Source organism: Pantherophis guttatus, chromosome 8 (genome assembly GCF_059756535.1).
Source record: "Pantherophis guttatus breed Tessera chromosome 8, ASM5975653v1, whole genome shotgun sequence".
NCBI lineage: Eukaryota > Metazoa > Chordata > Lepidosauria > Squamata > Colubridae > Pantherophis > Pantherophis guttatus.
In genome coordinates, this window is record NC_142070.1 from 62,903,131 (window position 1) to 62,919,242 (window position 16,112).

Genomic DNA, 16,112 nt, shown 5'->3' on the forward strand with positions numbered 1-16,112 from the left:
CGCATATGGTGCAGGGGATAGCAATGCCGCCACTGGTGCATCCACCAGAGGAACCTGCAGCAGACTGAAATTAGGAGCCATATTGTCAGATTTTTTGTCAGAAGTACTGGGAGTTGGTAGAGTGGCGGGATTGTTCCACTGATTCTGGACAACATCTGCCAAAAAACTTGGGGGCTGGGATGAACAATTGTTTTAAAACCAGCTCAGAAAATATACCATGCCCTTACCCCTGGGTAGAAGCCTGTTCAGGAGAGGCTTCCTCCTGGAGACCGGCTGTGACTGTTGCTTTGTGAAGCAAGGACTTAAAATAGTCCAGCAGGAAAGAGGCCTGTAAAGGCCGGGGTCTCTGGCAAGGCCGTGTCCTCATCATCTGATAAATCAGGGTCTCTTTGAGGCTCCTCCCCAGACGCTAATTCTATGCTGCCTTCTGATGGGGAAGGGGAATGATGAGAGGGCTCAGTTAAACTGGCCTGTGGTGATGAATGAGCTTGTCTAGTAAGGTATTCGGAGACCAGAGAATTGGATCTGTGGCTGCAAATGCCCGCAGCAATGCCTGTGGATATAGCTTTTGAAATTAGTAATTGGATGTTGTCTGGTAAATTAGCCAATTGAGCATCAGCAGACTCAGGAGCCTTACTAGCCCTGGGATTCTCATGGTGAGAGGCACAAGCAAAGAGGTGACCCAACTTGGAATGGTCCCTGTCAGGAACTAGTTCCTGTGCAACTGAAAAGGCAGGACTAGGGGAAAGGCCTCCAGTCTCTTCCTGAAGGGAAGCCTGGGGTGAGGGCTGGTTTGATGTCTGAGGTGATAAGTGGGAAGCAGGTTGGTCACTAGACCTTGACATGGTTTCCAGTTGAGATTGCCTTTTCTCTGCAAGAGAGGACTACTTCTCTTAGGCTTTTTGCCTGTGCTCCATGTCCTTTAATTCCGCGCTGGAGGGTTGAGAGGCCCTGCGGCCATGCCTAGATTTGGATGAAGCTTTTTTGTGGGTGGATATCTCCACGTTATCCTGGGACCTGTCTGCCATTACAGCTGAAATAAGCAGCTTGAATTTAGGAAGGAATATGGTCGTTGTGAAATTTCAGATTGACCAGCTCACATAGACAGAATCAAGATCTGTTACTCAGGGAGAACCTGAGTGGTGCCAGCACCTGCCCCCCCCTTTAATCAGGGCCCCTTGAATGGCAATACTTGCCAAGCTGCAGCTCGAGGATGATTGATGCTCCCAAAAGGAGCATCTTCTGGGGAAGATGTCCCTGGAGTAATGAGATGGATTGCAGGGATCCTCTGAGGCTGCAGAATGTTTCTAAATGGCTGTTCAAAATGGTGGCCGCAGCAATGAGGAGGCAAAATGGCCACCTAGTATCCAGGCATGCGTCGTAGCTGTGCCTTCAAAATGGCGGCCGCTACCCAGGGCGGAATTTGACCACTCAGACTTCAGGCACGCCTCATGGCCATGCCTTGCAATGGCGGCTGCAGAAATCGGAGCAAAGGAGTCTCCAGGCTCCAGATACACTGCATGAGATCGCTGGATGGTGGTGGCAGCAGCAGCGGAGCACCTCTCAGCTGAGAGCCTCTGGCCAAAAAACCCAACTCACACCGAGCGTGCTGTGGCAGTGGCGGCAGTGGTAGCAGCAGCAAATTGCTATCTTGGAGCGAAGCTGGCGGCGGTGGATCTAAGGGCTGCCACCCAGCTGAGATCTTCACTGCATGTTCAGAGAAGCAGCTGCGGTGGTGATAGTGCTGCGTTGGTGGGAGCAGCTGCATTGGTGGGAGCTGGTTGTGGCAGGGGTGGAGGGAATAGTCTTCAATGCAAGACAAGGTCTAGTAAGGCCTGGGGCCCCAGGGGCTCCCCCCCTTCAGAGACAGTGGCGGCTTTATCAGCCTAGACTGATGTGGCCAGCACGTAAACCTGAAATTATGAGAAATAGAATTATAAAAACCTGTAAATTGATTCAGGAATAGTTTAAATGAAGAGCAACTGCCAAAGATGTCTCTGTCAGATGACTGAGTCGAAAACTGGGGCCTGATGGAGAGACATGGAGGCGTGGCCACAAAGTTATGACTCAGTCTCCTGGCAAATCAGACTGTATTAACCCATTCCTAAACCACTCTGCAGCCGGCTAGGAGAATAATATATTTTATATTGTTTCTTCAACATATTCATTTCTTAGGCAGAGAGTTTTATAGGTATAGGACCACTAACATTTAGCAGCAGACTAAAGCACTGTTAAGTAACACTAGCTACCTGCAATTACTGCAAATTCAAATCTCACCAGGCTCAAGGTTGACTCAGCCTTCCATTCTTTTGAGGTAGGTAAAATGAGGACCCGGATTGTGGGGGCAATAAGCTTTGTATAAAAAAGAACACCACTGGGGGGGGGTCAAAAGCCCTACTAAGCAGGTATATACAAAAGTATGAAGGCTATTGCTTAACGCATTATAAGCCACCCTGAGTCTCCGGAAAAGGGCGGCATATAAATCGAACCAATAAATAAATAAATAAACATGAAGTTCTTAAACTATGACTTGCCAAATAAGATGTTTCTAAATTATCTTATAGATAGGTGAGACAGCAGGGAAGTAAAACAGAACAGTCATGTTTTATTCCACAGAAATGTTAAGCCTTATTTTTTTAAAACACATACACACTTTGAAAACCAGGATAAAATAGCAACATGCTGCAATTAGAGTCAAAAGAAAAAAGCTTATGCACTTTCCAAATCATAATTTCCTTTTTAAATGTACATTGTTGCATGGTCCTGGTATAGCAGTGTATTCATCTTTTTTTAACAGTGTTTCTGTAAAGATAATACTTGCAAACACTTTTAAATATTCCAGAGAGTTATGAACAGTATTGTGTAGGAGAGAAAAGGTTTTGGGGGAAAAAGTCAGCTCAAACAGTACGGACACCTTCAGTTAAAAGGCTGCAATAGACAATATAAAAAGCCTCTGCTTGGGTAACTAAATTAATCTTACTTACTTAATTTATATATTAAATATTTACATAGTCCATTCCCAGCAACTATGGGCAGTTCACTGAAAAAAACATACAGAACAATAACATTCAATGATGAAAACAAAAACTGGACAACAGACAAAGCAAAACCACATCATTCAGAAGAGGCCTGCTGAATTCAATCACTCTCAGCAATGCCAAGGTGAAGCAGTTTCATTTGATAGCTTTCCATGTGCCATGGATATCTACTATTAAGTCCTATGGTTAAGATCTGACTTATAGCTTTCATTCTGGGCATACTTTCTCCAGAAAAAAATGCCACAAATTCAGTAGAGTGCACTTCCAAGTACAGAAGGAAAGAACTGAACTAGAAGGCCCTAAATCATTAAATAAGTAAATCTGACATTACTATTACTGTATAACTATATACAGTACATAAATGTGCTCCCCATAGAAAACCTTTTTACTGGCAATTGCGTGATGTGTATCATGTTCCTGATTCACACATAAAAATGGTTAATACTGTATGCAGCAGACCGAAAACATCATTCTAATTAGAGCAGGTTAAAACTAGCTCAGCCAGAATGAATGAAATTCCATACATATTTATTTTATATCCCACTTTTCATTCAGGAATTTAAGGCAGTGTATGTAGCACTTGAACAGGCTGTAAGCTCGCATGGCTGAGAGTGGATTTAGAAACTGGGTCTTCCAGCTCTTAATCCAGTATCTTAATCATCTCACCACACTATATCTTATGTATATCATATTGGATACACAATTTTTCTTTGAATTTTAGATGTGATAAGTAGGGATATGCAGCACTTTAGATACAAAGCATAAAAAGGGCTTTGAAGGAATGTGGGCATGCATACCACACCTGTCACATAGTAGCCCTATGTTCCCATATTCCATACTATATCTGGGATTAAGGAAGCACCAGCAAATTGCAGCAAGATTGCAGAGTGGACATAGGTACACTTTCAGCACCTCCTTATCCTACATAACACATATTTTTCTGAGATTCCATTAATACCATCTGTGACCAGAAAAGAGGCAGGTTTTTTTAAGAAGATATACTGTATACACAGTATACAGATATACTGTGTCCACCTCTCTTCAAAGCACATTTTCTGCTTGGACTGTAATACAGCACATCTCTAGTGAAGACAAACAGGACAGTAATAAAAGAAATATGCAATGCAGGTACACAACTTGACTGACAAGCAGTATAATTATAAAATGGGATTAATGTTGTTTTTTCATTATTTATCTTAAAATTTAAGAAAATCCTGCCAAACCTCTGGTAAAATAATTGCATTCCCATATTTAATTATACAAACAGAATTTGTACCTGAACAAAATTAAATTTCATATCAACTGAAAATCACTACCCAGAGCAATGCTATTCTAATGACTGGCAGTTTGTTAAAACTGGATGAATTAAAAAGTAGTTGTGTGATCTGTGGCTTAATCTGTTGTGTAAAGCAAATCAGTGAGGTTAATTTATACTACAATGTGAAGTGCAATCAGATTTAGTAAATTATAGTTAAATTAACTGTAGATTAGCATTACTGTACAAAACTCATACAATTGGCTGCTAGGTTCATACAACATTAAATCACTATTCACGATTTACAAATCACAGTGGCTGTTCCATGCAGAACAAAACCACAGTATGACTTAATGTTTGTATATAGCCTAATATATTTGTTAATGCATTTAAATCACAGTAGTTCTTTAAAATAGTTTGATCATTCCTTCATTCCTGATAAGACACTTGTATGTGACACAACAGCATAAGTACACACATGCAAAAAGTTTTTCTAGATTCCTAGAAAATTACAGGTTACAAATTAAATCAACAATAGTCCCTGTTTTGTGTGAAATGTGACAAGGATACAGATGACAATGACTGTTCCATCCAAGAGTTGCACCAACTATTAAATTCAGTTAGTAGGATTAGAGTTTCAGACATGTATTCCAGTAATTGTTTATAACAGACATATGATGAAATTCTAATCTTCATCCCCAAAACAAAACTACTGTTCCTCCCTTCCACAAATTTAACAGATGAAAGAAACACAGAAGATAGGTACCTTCCTCTGGTTACGAACAGATGTGACAGATGTTACTGTGGTCAATTTTCAATAGATATAGATGTCAGTTCCTGATTCTTTTCATCAGTTTCCCCAGACTTCTGCAATACCCTAGCTAGGGATTGAACTGGTTTTTGACCAATAGTCTTTTGATGTCTGCAGGTGCCATCTGCTAATAATATGAAACTCTTTTGCTGCATTCAGTTGCAGAAACTTCCATCAAAAGGAGCAGCCTATTTCTCTTTCTCTGCCAGAAAATATTTAATATATAATAAGATGTATTTTTTTCAGAAAATACAGGGCTCTAGTGTCCTAATGTGTTCAGAGCAGACCTTCATTCAGTACTGTATTCATTTTTTCCTACTGCAATTTTAAGATTTATTTATTTATTTTTGCCTCTTATTTTTGCCTGTTTGTGTATAGATGAAATCACATCTTTCTGGCTCAGAAGGAAACTACTAAAACATTTTTCCCTTACATTAGCATCCACCACTGGAAAACAGTGTTTAATAGCCTAAATTTAGGCAGCCTATATTCATGATGTGGTTTCATGTGGCATATAATATTTGTTTGCAAAGTGTTCCTTTAAATGACTTTGTAATAGAAGATCAAAGAGAAAACTCTTTAAAAATCTAAATAATGTAAATCATATGGCATTCGGAGGCTAAGCAAATTACACACCCAGAATCTGCCCTCTGCATGAAAGGAGTCTTTCTCCAAGACCAGCCCAACCCAAGGGAGCCTAATTTGAGAGTTTCTAAACATTTCAGGTACACTTGAAACCTTTTTTTTTGAAGTGATTCACAGTTCCTATGCATTTCAGCTTGTTTCCAGCATGTTGAAAACAGAGCTCATCCTCCATTAACCTACACTACACAGTGCCAAACTTATGGAGGCGACAAAATGGGTGATTAGATCAGACACATCATAACACCCCCACCCCCAATGCAAAAACTCAGAATGAGGGAAGGGGAGAAAGAAAGAGACCTAATGTATTTCCTATTTCTGGCTTCTTAATTGATGCCCTTTTAGCTATCCCGTTTCAGTTTACGAGCCTGACAAGTTTCCTGGAGTGACCAAACACACCGTGAAGCCGGACCTGCCAAGTTCCATTCATTTTAGCTTCAATCTTTAAGGCTCACTCTGGCGAAGGGAGCGATTTTTATCCCTCCCAGGTTGCGCGTTTCAACGGAGATCTTTACAGAAGTGCCCGCCCGGGGCTGACAGAGGCTGGGGTTTCGCAGGCTGAAACCCCAGCCTTTAAAAATCACCCAGAAGCTCCACCAACAGCCCAACCCCTGAGGCTCTGTAAAAGCAGAAGAGAAGGAAAATCCTTCCTGTCTCAGCGACTCCTCCTTCCCCAGCACGGATTGCTCCGACTCTTTTGTGTACCTTCCGAGACGGCACAAAACACACAAACCCACGCAGAAAGACTTCTTACCGTTTTGCTCTTTAGCGCTGGAGAACTGGAACTTGCTGCTCAGATTGGATTCGGCGTGGACTCCCGGTCTTTGGCTGACCAGAACAAGTGTCAGCGAGAAGACCCCGAAGAGGAACATTTGGTAGGCTGGGGTGGGAACTCTCTAACGCACAAGACACGCACCAAGTCCTTGCAGACAGCTCAAGTACTCCCCGCGTCGTCGTTCTCACCACCTCCACCAGCCCGCGAAGGCTGCACCGCTGGGGAGAGACCAGCAGCAGCAGCGAGCCTGCTTGGGCAGCGGAGAAGAGCAGGGTAGTTTCCACATAATACCATCCAAAACTTTTTCCTCGGCTACAGTCTTTCTTTCCTCTGTCTCCAGGGTTTTCTCCCTCCTCCTCTCCTAAGGTTCAAAGCATGATCGGCTTCCCAAGGGCGCCACAATCCTCACGAAAGCGGGGGGAGAAGCGAAGGGGGCGAGAGAGCTCGCGGCGGGCTCGAAGGAGCACCTGTCAGCGTCGCAGACGAGAGACTCCCCCACGAACCCAGAGAAAGGGGTGGGGAAAAAGAGCCCCTTCGGGAGGAAAACTGCCACCTTCTTCCCCTCGGTTTTGCGCCCTCCTATTCCTCGGCAGCCCCGCTGCCAAGCCTCTACTGGCTGGAACTCCGCGTTTGGTTTGTTTTTTACTTCTCGCTTTCACGTGTTTCTGCCGTACCTCCTCGGCGCTCCAGCTCACGGAACGGGGCGGGCGGAAGAAAGGCAAAGAAAAGCCAAGGAGCCGCGAGCTAAGATCCCAGGCAGGCCGGGGAAAGGGGGGGAAAAGAGGAAGGGGGTTGGGAGAGAGGAAACGCCAAGCTTGTCTTCGCCTCTCCCAAGGAGCTCTTGCGCCACCTCACAAGAGCACCTGGTTTCAGTTTTACGCCACAAAAGTTTGGCTCGCGCAGAAGAGAGAGAGAGGAAAAAGAATTGCGGAACTCCCGGGAGTCCCTTGCAAGCCACCCTGTACCTCGACGCTTATTTCCTAACGCCTTTCCTCCCCCCGCCCCCCCACCCCCGGTGTTTTCTGCTCCACCCCGAATTCGCCTCCCTTCAGCTCTCCTTACGCAGCCATCTATGGTCTTAATACAACGCTTCTCCCTAAATAATTTTAAGGGGGATAGCCCTAAGTCTATCCCCCCTCCCTAAAATTCATTCAGAGTCGACGGTCCGACATAACTCCTTTCCTCCTGCTGTGCCCTGAGTCTCTAGGTCGGAGGAGAAAGAAGGGGTCTCTCCCGCCCTTTTTTTCGCCCCCTTTCAGGCGACAACAGGAGGTCGCCGACGCCTAAGTCAACCGGTGCAGGAAGCCCTAGAATGGCCAGTCCGGGACGCCTGGTTGCAATGCTGGATGTCGTTTGCTCCTCCTAGGAGGCGGTGGCGGCACCGCCGGCGACACAGAGAAGTCGTTCAAAGTTCAAGCTAGCTACTGGACGCCTGTTCTCACTTTTTTTTTCTTGAGTACTAGCCTGCCAACCGGCCCCATTATAAATGGCGCTGTAAAAGAAAGTCTTCCGCCCAAGCATAACTTGCATGGCGTTTTCACAGTATGGCTGTGCTGAAGTACATTAAGTCAGAGCAGAAGCAGACTGGGGCTTAGTTCAGACCTTGTGGTTCCCATGGAATCTGCTTAACTGTGATGAAAGAAACCACAGATCACATAATGTTCTAAGCCAAGACTAATAAATTGCATTATAGCTGAGGCCCTATCTTCACTTGCACCTAACTAGAACACAATGATGCCTTGACCATAGACACTTATACCCGTGACAGGGGTCTTATCACATCTTGCCCTTGAGTGAAACAGGTTGACCACAGGTAGTGGATGTACTTTGTTCTGGCAAACTGCCTCAAGATGTGTAAAATCTGTTATAATTTGTTACCCATTGCATTGGAGGTGCACCTTTGACTTCTTGTAGCTGGCAGAAGAGATGTGCTGGAGAATTTTGGGGGGCATGACCCCTTCCTTTGATTCATTAGCCAGCCTCCATCCTAGGGCATCCACAATTCCTTGTTGTTAGAATTTTTATTATTACAATTTTATTTTCGGTCTTTGAGTATGAGTTTGCGTGCGTGCATGCATGCATGAGCACGCCTTCAAGTCATTGTTGATTCTTGGGAACAGATTTCAGAAGTGAGTTACAGCTTCCTCCTCCTTAGGCTGAAAAAGAATAACTTGACCCAAGGGCACAGCTCTGGCTTTGTGCCTAAGGCAGGACTCTGTGTTTGTGTGTGTTTACCTGTATACCACTTAACAGTTTTTCTCTGTTTCAGTTCCTTGCCCTCTTCCTCTTGAAGTAGGAGTGGTTTTCCAGATACCACACATTGTCAATTCTCCAATCTGTGAAAGAAGCTTGCCTCCTTTCTGGATTGTTTTGGCCAGGGTGACTTCACTTATTCACATTATTTCAAACCTGAGAACTACCCAGTTGGGGTATAGAAGGAGAAATAGAAAAACTAGCTACAGAACTCAGAATTTTGGAGTTGGATTCTCATTTCTACTGCAAAACCTTGATCAGTGAGTATTTTATTAACTTGTCAAACTTATTTAGCCACCCATCTTACATAAAGCGACTCTGGGTATTGTACAATAAAGCTTACTACAAAACCAATTAAACACTAAACAGATAAAATCACAAGCAGGAGATAATACATAATACAGGCAACATGTGGACTTCCAGGGGTTCCCCAGGTCTGTTGAAAAAAAGACACTTTTTAAGGGCTTTCCGGAAGGCAACTAAGTATGGGGCTAATCCCACTTCAAGAGTGATGATGGGAAGATGCCCAGCAGAAACGTCTTACCTCCTAGGTCACATCATGTTGTTATATGGAAATTATATTATATGGAACTTTTCATAGATGGGTCTGCAGCATGCCCTAGATTTGTTATTTCCCTGCTACTTTCTCTCCCTTTGACTTGTTGACAGTCAAAAATAGTCACCAGTCAAAACTCTGTCAGTAATGGAAAAAAATTAATAACACCATCTAGTATTTTCATTTAACTATATTAGCTTGGACTGAGGTAACTTGTATTTTTTTTTTCTGGAGAGTAGAAGATAATTTCTTAAAAAAGAACTGCAATGATAGGCATTGGCCTATGACGAAGAGGCTTTAGTTAGGAAAAGAAGGCAACAAAGGAATATATATGGATGTAGCTTTCTATCTCCAGATATATTAGAAATCTTAAAAGTAGTTATTTATTTATTTATTTATTTAATTTGTATACCGCCCTTCTCCCAGAAGGGACTCAGGGCGGTGAACAGCCAAAATTAAAAAACATACAAATACAAAAGATAATTAAAAAGAATTAAATCATTGGCTTCCCAATTTAAAATTTTCCCAATTTAAAACCCCCAAGTCCATAAAATTTAAAATCCCAATTAAGAGCCAATTAGGCTAGGCCGGCTTGGTGGAAAAATAAGTCTTCAGGGTCTTACGGAAGGTACGGAGGTCCGGGATCAGCCGTATTCCAGGAGCAGCTCGTTCCACAGGGCGGGTGCCCCCACAGAGAAGGCTCTCCCCCTGGGGGTCACCAGCCGACATTGCCTGACCGACGGCACCTGAGGAGGCCCTCTCTGTGAGAGCGTATTGGCCGCTGGGAGGTTATCGGTAGCATCAGGCGGTCTCGCAAATATCCTGGCCCTAAGCCACGGACAGGGCCGGATTTTCCTATAGGCTAACTAGGCTTCAACCTAGGGCCTCAAGATCAAGAGGGGCCTACACAGTGGTGGGATTCTGGGGGTTCTAGGGAGTTCGGCCGAACCCTTTGTTAAATTGCTGGCTCGCCCGCCCCTCGCCTCCCACCCGCGCGGCGCCAGCGTACCGTACCCAGGGGTAGGCAATTGTGGCTCTTTTACAACCTGTGGACTTCAACTTCCAGAATTCCTGAGACAGCTTGGCTGTCTTCACGCCTTCACTCACCCTCACTCTCTGCTCTGTTGGATCGCCGGCCATTCGTTACCCTGCCCACTCCCAATCTATTGCTGCCTCCGATGGCTAGAGGAAATTCTTTTCTTTTTCCTCACCAAAAAAGGTAGGTGCAAACAATGGGAAATTTAGGGAAAAAGAGGAGAGTTCAGGATTTTAAAACACAAACGAAAAAAAGCTCTATTTAACTAGGGAATTGTAATAATTGAGATACTATTAATTGTATATTTCTGAAAGCAGAAATGGTTAAGTTGTGGTTTGGAGGAATATATGGGGGAAATTATTTGGTTTATTATTATTGGTAAATATAATTGATTTGTAAGAAATTGGATTGCATGGAAATAATTGGAATATTCATGTTCATATTGATTAATATACAAAAAAAATAGTTATATAACTAATTGATTTATATTAAAATGTTGAATTTATATTAAACAACTGTAATATTACATAATTAACCAATGTGAGGATGGATATAAAAATAGGTGACAATGGGAAGGGGTATAATATAGAATAGAAGGGAAAAATTGAATTTGATTAAGATTAGAGATGAGGATGAAGGGTAATATTGGTTTTTTTTAAAAAATAGATAAGGAATAAATATGGCAAAAAGGAAATATAGAAATTGTAAATTTAATTGAAATGACTAAACACTGTTTAAATTTGTGAACTGGCCAAATACTCTGTTCAAAGAAAATACATTGTATGTTTGTATGTGTGTTTCTAATTATTGTTATTTATTTATATTTGTTCTCTTTTATTCTTTAAAGTTTAACAATTCATTCTTTATCTTAATATCTTTATATTTGTTTGGGGTTGGCTTTCTTCCCTTTCATCTTTTTTATTGTACAGCAATCTTTCTCCTCAAATCTACCACCTCTCTCTTTTCTTTCCTTCTTACTTTTTCTTCCTCCCCCTCTTCTTCTCCTCCCTACTTCCTCTTCCTTTCTCCTTCTCCTCCTCTCTTCCTCCCTCTCTTACCCTCACTCCTACTCTAATTTCCCTTCCCTTCCTTCATCCCTCTCTATTGCTGTATCCTTTTATGTATATGGACTACTCAGAGGGCTGAAAAAGTTATTTCTGACTGGTCCTCGCACTTTTGACCAGTCCTCGAACTTACGACTGTCCTCACATTTTACGTTTTTGCCCTATCTTGTCACCATGGTGAAGAGAAGCAGTTGTGAAATGAGTGACATGGTTGTTAAGAATGCTACAATGGGCATAAATGATGACCAGTCATAAGTGCGAAGACCGGTCAAAAGTGCGAGGACCTGTCAGAAATCACTTTTTTCAGCCCACTGGGTAGTCCTTTTGTGCATATGGACTACTCAGAGGGCTGAAAAAGTTATTTTTGACTGGTCCTCGCACTTTCGACCAGTCCTCGAACTTACGACTGTCCTCACATTTTACGTTTTTGCCCTATCTTGTCACCATGGTGAAGAGAAGCAGTTGTGAAATGAGTGACATGGTTGTTAAGAAAGCTGCACAGGCATAAATGTGAGGATGGTCATAAGTGTGAGGACCGGTCAAAAGTGCGAGGCCCAGCCAGAAATGACTTTTTTCAGCCCTCTGAGTAGTCCCTATGCACATAGCCACGCCCACCTGGTCACATGACGAGCTACCCATGCCTACACAGTCACGTGGCCAGCTAGCCACGCCCACAGTCACATGATTGCCAAGCCACACCCCCAACTAAGCCACGCCCACAGAACCTGTTGTTAAAAAAATTGAATCCCACCACTGGTGAAAGGGCCTCATAAGTGGAATAGCCTAGGGCCTCTTTTCATCTAAATCCGGCCCTGGCCATGGAGCGCTTTAAAGATGAGAACCAATACCTTAAAGCGCACCCGGAAGACCACCGGGAGCCAATGCAGCTCGCGCAGGAGTGGTGTTACATGGGAGCGCCACGTTGCTCCCATAATCACCCACGCGGCTGCATTCTGCACCAGCTGGAGCCTCCGGGTGCTCCTCAAGGGGAGCCCCATATAGAGAGTATTGCAGTAGTCCAGGCGTGACGTGACGAGGGCATGAGTGACCGTGCACAAGGAGTCCCGATCCAGAAAGGAGCACAACTGGCGTATCAGGTGGACCTGATAAAAAGCCCCCTTGCCACGGCCATCATATGCTCTTCTAAAGACAACCGTGTGTCCAGGAGGACACCCAAGTTGCGAGCCCCCTCTGTGGGGGTCAGTGACTCGCCCCCAATAGCCAGCGATGGCACCAGCTGGCTATATCGGGACACCGGTATCCACAGCCACTCAGTCTTGGAAGGGTTGAGTCGGAGCCTGTTCCTCCTCATCCAGACCCGCACGGCCTCCAGACACTGGGACATCACTTCAAGGGCATCATTGGGGTGGTCTGGGGTGGAGATGTACAGCTGAATGTCATCAGCGTACAGATGGCATCGCACCCCAAAACCACAGATGATCTCACCCAGCGGCTTCACATAAATGTTGAACAGGAGTGGCGAGAGGACCGACCCTTGTGGCAGCCCGCAAGCAAGGCACCTCGAGGTCAACCTCTGCCCCCCTGCCAACACGGACTGCGACCGGTCAGAGAGATAGGAGGAGAACCACCACAACACGGTGCCTCCCACCCCCAATCCCCCCAGCCGGCGCAGCATGATACCATGTTCGATGGTATCAAAAGCTGCTGAGAGGTCTAACAGGACCAGAACTTAGGAACAACCCCTGTCCCGAGCCCTCCAGAGATCATCCACCAATGCGACCAATGCCATCTCCGTGCTGTACCCAGGCCTGAAGCCGGACTGGCATGGATCTAGATAGACGGTTTCATCCAGGTACTGTGGGAGCTGTCACGCAACCACACTCTCCACAACCTTCGCAACAAAGCGAAGGTTGGAGACCGGACGGTAGTTTGCCAAAACAGCCGGGTCCAGAGAAGGCTTCTTGAGGAGGGGTCTCACCACCGCCTCTTTCAAGGTGGGAGGCAAGAAACCCTCTCTCAAAGAAGCATTTATAATCCTCTGGAGCCAGCCTTGTGTTACCTCCCGGATGGCCAGTACCAGCCAGGAGAGGCACGGGTCCAATAAACGTGGTTGCGTTTAACCTCCCCAGGATCCTGTCCATGTCCTCAGGAGTCACAGGGTCGAACTCATCCCAGATAACATTCTCAAGACCAGCCTCAGTCACCCCGCCAGGATCTACCCAGTCAGAGTCCAAGCCTTCCCGAATCTGAGCGATTTTATCGTGCAGATACTGTGCAAAATCCTCAGCCTGCCCTTGCAAGGGGTCTTCCTGCGCTCCCTGATGTAGGAGGGAGCGAGTCACCCTAAACAAGGCGGCTGGGCGGTTATCTGCCGATGCAATAAGAGCAGAAAAGTAGTTACACTTTGCTGCTTTTATCGCCACTAAGTTAAAGGTTAATCATCAAAGAAAGTGTACAAACTGCATTTCACTGCTGTCAGGAATAAATCCTACATTTTTAAATAGGACATCTACAGGATGTGCAGTGCTTTGGTTTTATATTACAGCATAGAAGTGGCCCTGGGCATCCCCATGGATGCCTCATTAAAGGAGCTCAGTCTTTTCCAGGACCTGTCCAATAACTGCACTATTCAAGTAAAACATGTAATTTTTAGTTAAACAAGGACCAACATCCACCAGCACTCACTCCCAAGAACTTTGGCACACCCTATCTATGCCTCCTATGTGTATTTTCTGACAACATTTGGTTACTGTATGAGTCCCAAGAAAAGAGATAACATAGAATATAGTATAATAGAGTTGGAAGGAAGCTCAAGGTCTTCTAGTCCAACCCCATGCTCGAGCAGGAGACCCTATATCAGTGATGGCTAACCTTTTCGGCACCAAGTGCCCAAAGCATGCACATGCATGCGCGCACATGCAATGCAATGCGCACATGACTCCTCCACGCACCCCGCCCCGTGCATATGCACATAACCCCGCATGCGCTTTGGCTCCTGTGCACGTGCGCACAACCCCTACATGCATCCCACTCCACGCACGTGACCCCATGCATGCACATGTGACCTCCGCATGCGCCCCGCACATGTGCACGTGTCTCCCGCATGCGCCCCGCTCCCATGTATGCGCGGCAATAAGCCGAAACCAGTTAAAGTGTGAAGCGGGGATAGGAATCCTTAGTTTATTAGCTTAGTTTAGCATATGATTGTCAATTGTATACCCTGTATTTTGTTCTGGGAAGTTCGGGGGGGGTAAGGAAGGGGGGCAGGGATGGGGAAATACTTGTAAAAAAAAAATTTGTTTTTTTTTTCTTTCTGTAAAACTCTTTAAAAAAAAAAAAAAAGAATTGTGACAACCCAAAGGGGTTATCACAAGATTGATGGAAGTCTCAAAAAAACAACAACCTGTTACTATATATGTTGACAGCAGCAAGACTTTTGTATGCACAAAGAATGGAAGGACACTTCAATTCCTCCCATGGACGGATGGTTGCAGAAGTTGATGGAGTTGGCTGAAATGGCAAAATTGACTATTTTGATTAAAGAAAAGAATATAAGTACTTTTGTTTCCACATGGACGCCGCTTCTGCACTTCGTGCTTGAAGTGGAAAAGAATGAAACTTTGATTTTGGGTTACACCGATTAGACTGAACAATCATTATAGGAATGGCTTGTTTATATTATTATGAAAAATAAAAAGTTGTGATTTGATGTTAATGCTTTATTTTACTGCAACAGAGGGAGTCGGTAGTCAGTTTTTCTTTTTTCCCCTACCCTGCCTCACTTCTCCTCCCCCTCTTCCCTCCCCACTGTATTCCTAGTTACTTTTGTATTTTGTATTTTGTATCTTATTTTATCTTATAACTCAATAAAAATGTTAAACTGAAAGCCGAAAACCAGCTGGCCAGCAGGAGGCATGCGCACATGCACAGCAGAGCTGAGCTGAGCTGGGGTGACAGCTCGTGTGGCTGCAGGGAGGGCTCTGCGTGCAACCTGGAGCATGCATGCCATAGGTTCGCCATTACGGCCCTATATCATTTCAGACAATGGTTATCCAGTCTCTTCTTGAAAGCCTTCAGTGATGGAACGGTCTCTTTAGATTGGCATCAACAAAGGTGGCATTCTTGTCCTTGTTTACTCTGAAGCACCTGCTGGTTCCTAGTAAACTATAATAAATACATTGAATGTATTCTGAAACACTTGGAACTGTTTATCAAATATACAGTATTTCTTTTTAGTAAAGGTAATTGTATTTAAGTATACAGAACTGCATTATGCATTCCAGCCACAATTTGTTTCAATAATTTATATAACATCTCCTTTCCTAGTTACTATAATTGAACTAATCTGTCAAAACTTTTTAAAAAGGAATGTATTATTCCTGTTTTCTTTTAAAGTAACTAAGTAAATAAATTTTACTGCTACAGTAAAAAAATTAAATATTGAGACCGATAAGAATTGATGTGGTTCTTCTTCAATATTATATTAATAGTCCTAAAGGTGTTTTTTCAAGAGACAACTGGACTTTCTTGTTTTTCTTTGAAGATGTTTCGATTCTCATCCAAGAAGATTCTTATCTTTCAAACCAGTGGTCCTGTCTGCCCAAAATATGGACTTCGTGGTCTTCAAAAGAGTGTCCTTTGTCTTTTAAATGCAGATGGACTTCTGACTCTAGTCTCCTGATGGGTTTGTTCTCCTATGTTGTGCCATGTATTTATGAAGT

General features: G+C 44.1%; 1 protein-coding gene and 1 long non-coding RNA gene across 2 annotated transcripts in view; one reads left to right on the top strand and one right to left on the bottom strand.

The window, feature by feature from the left end:
- The window catches only part of PDGFC (platelet derived growth factor C), a 150,549-nt gene extending 143,414 nt beyond the window's left edge, over positions 1–7,135 (bottom strand). Inside the window, exon 1 of the mRNA XM_034432871.3 lies at positions 6,501–7,135. Coding sequence (XP_034288762.1) covers positions 6,501–6,618 — 118 coding nt within the window. The 5' untranslated portion in view covers positions 6,619–7,135. The remainder of the gene's footprint in view (positions 1–6,500) is intronic.
- LOC117674716 (uncharacterized) lies at positions 7,092–15,841 on the top strand. The gene is made up of 3 exons (XR_015729159.1): positions 7,092–7,154; positions 8,791–9,034; positions 14,817–15,841. It is a non-coding gene; the product is annotated as an uncharacterized LOC117674716 (long non-coding RNA).
- Positions 15,842–16,112: the final 271 nt, after the last annotated feature.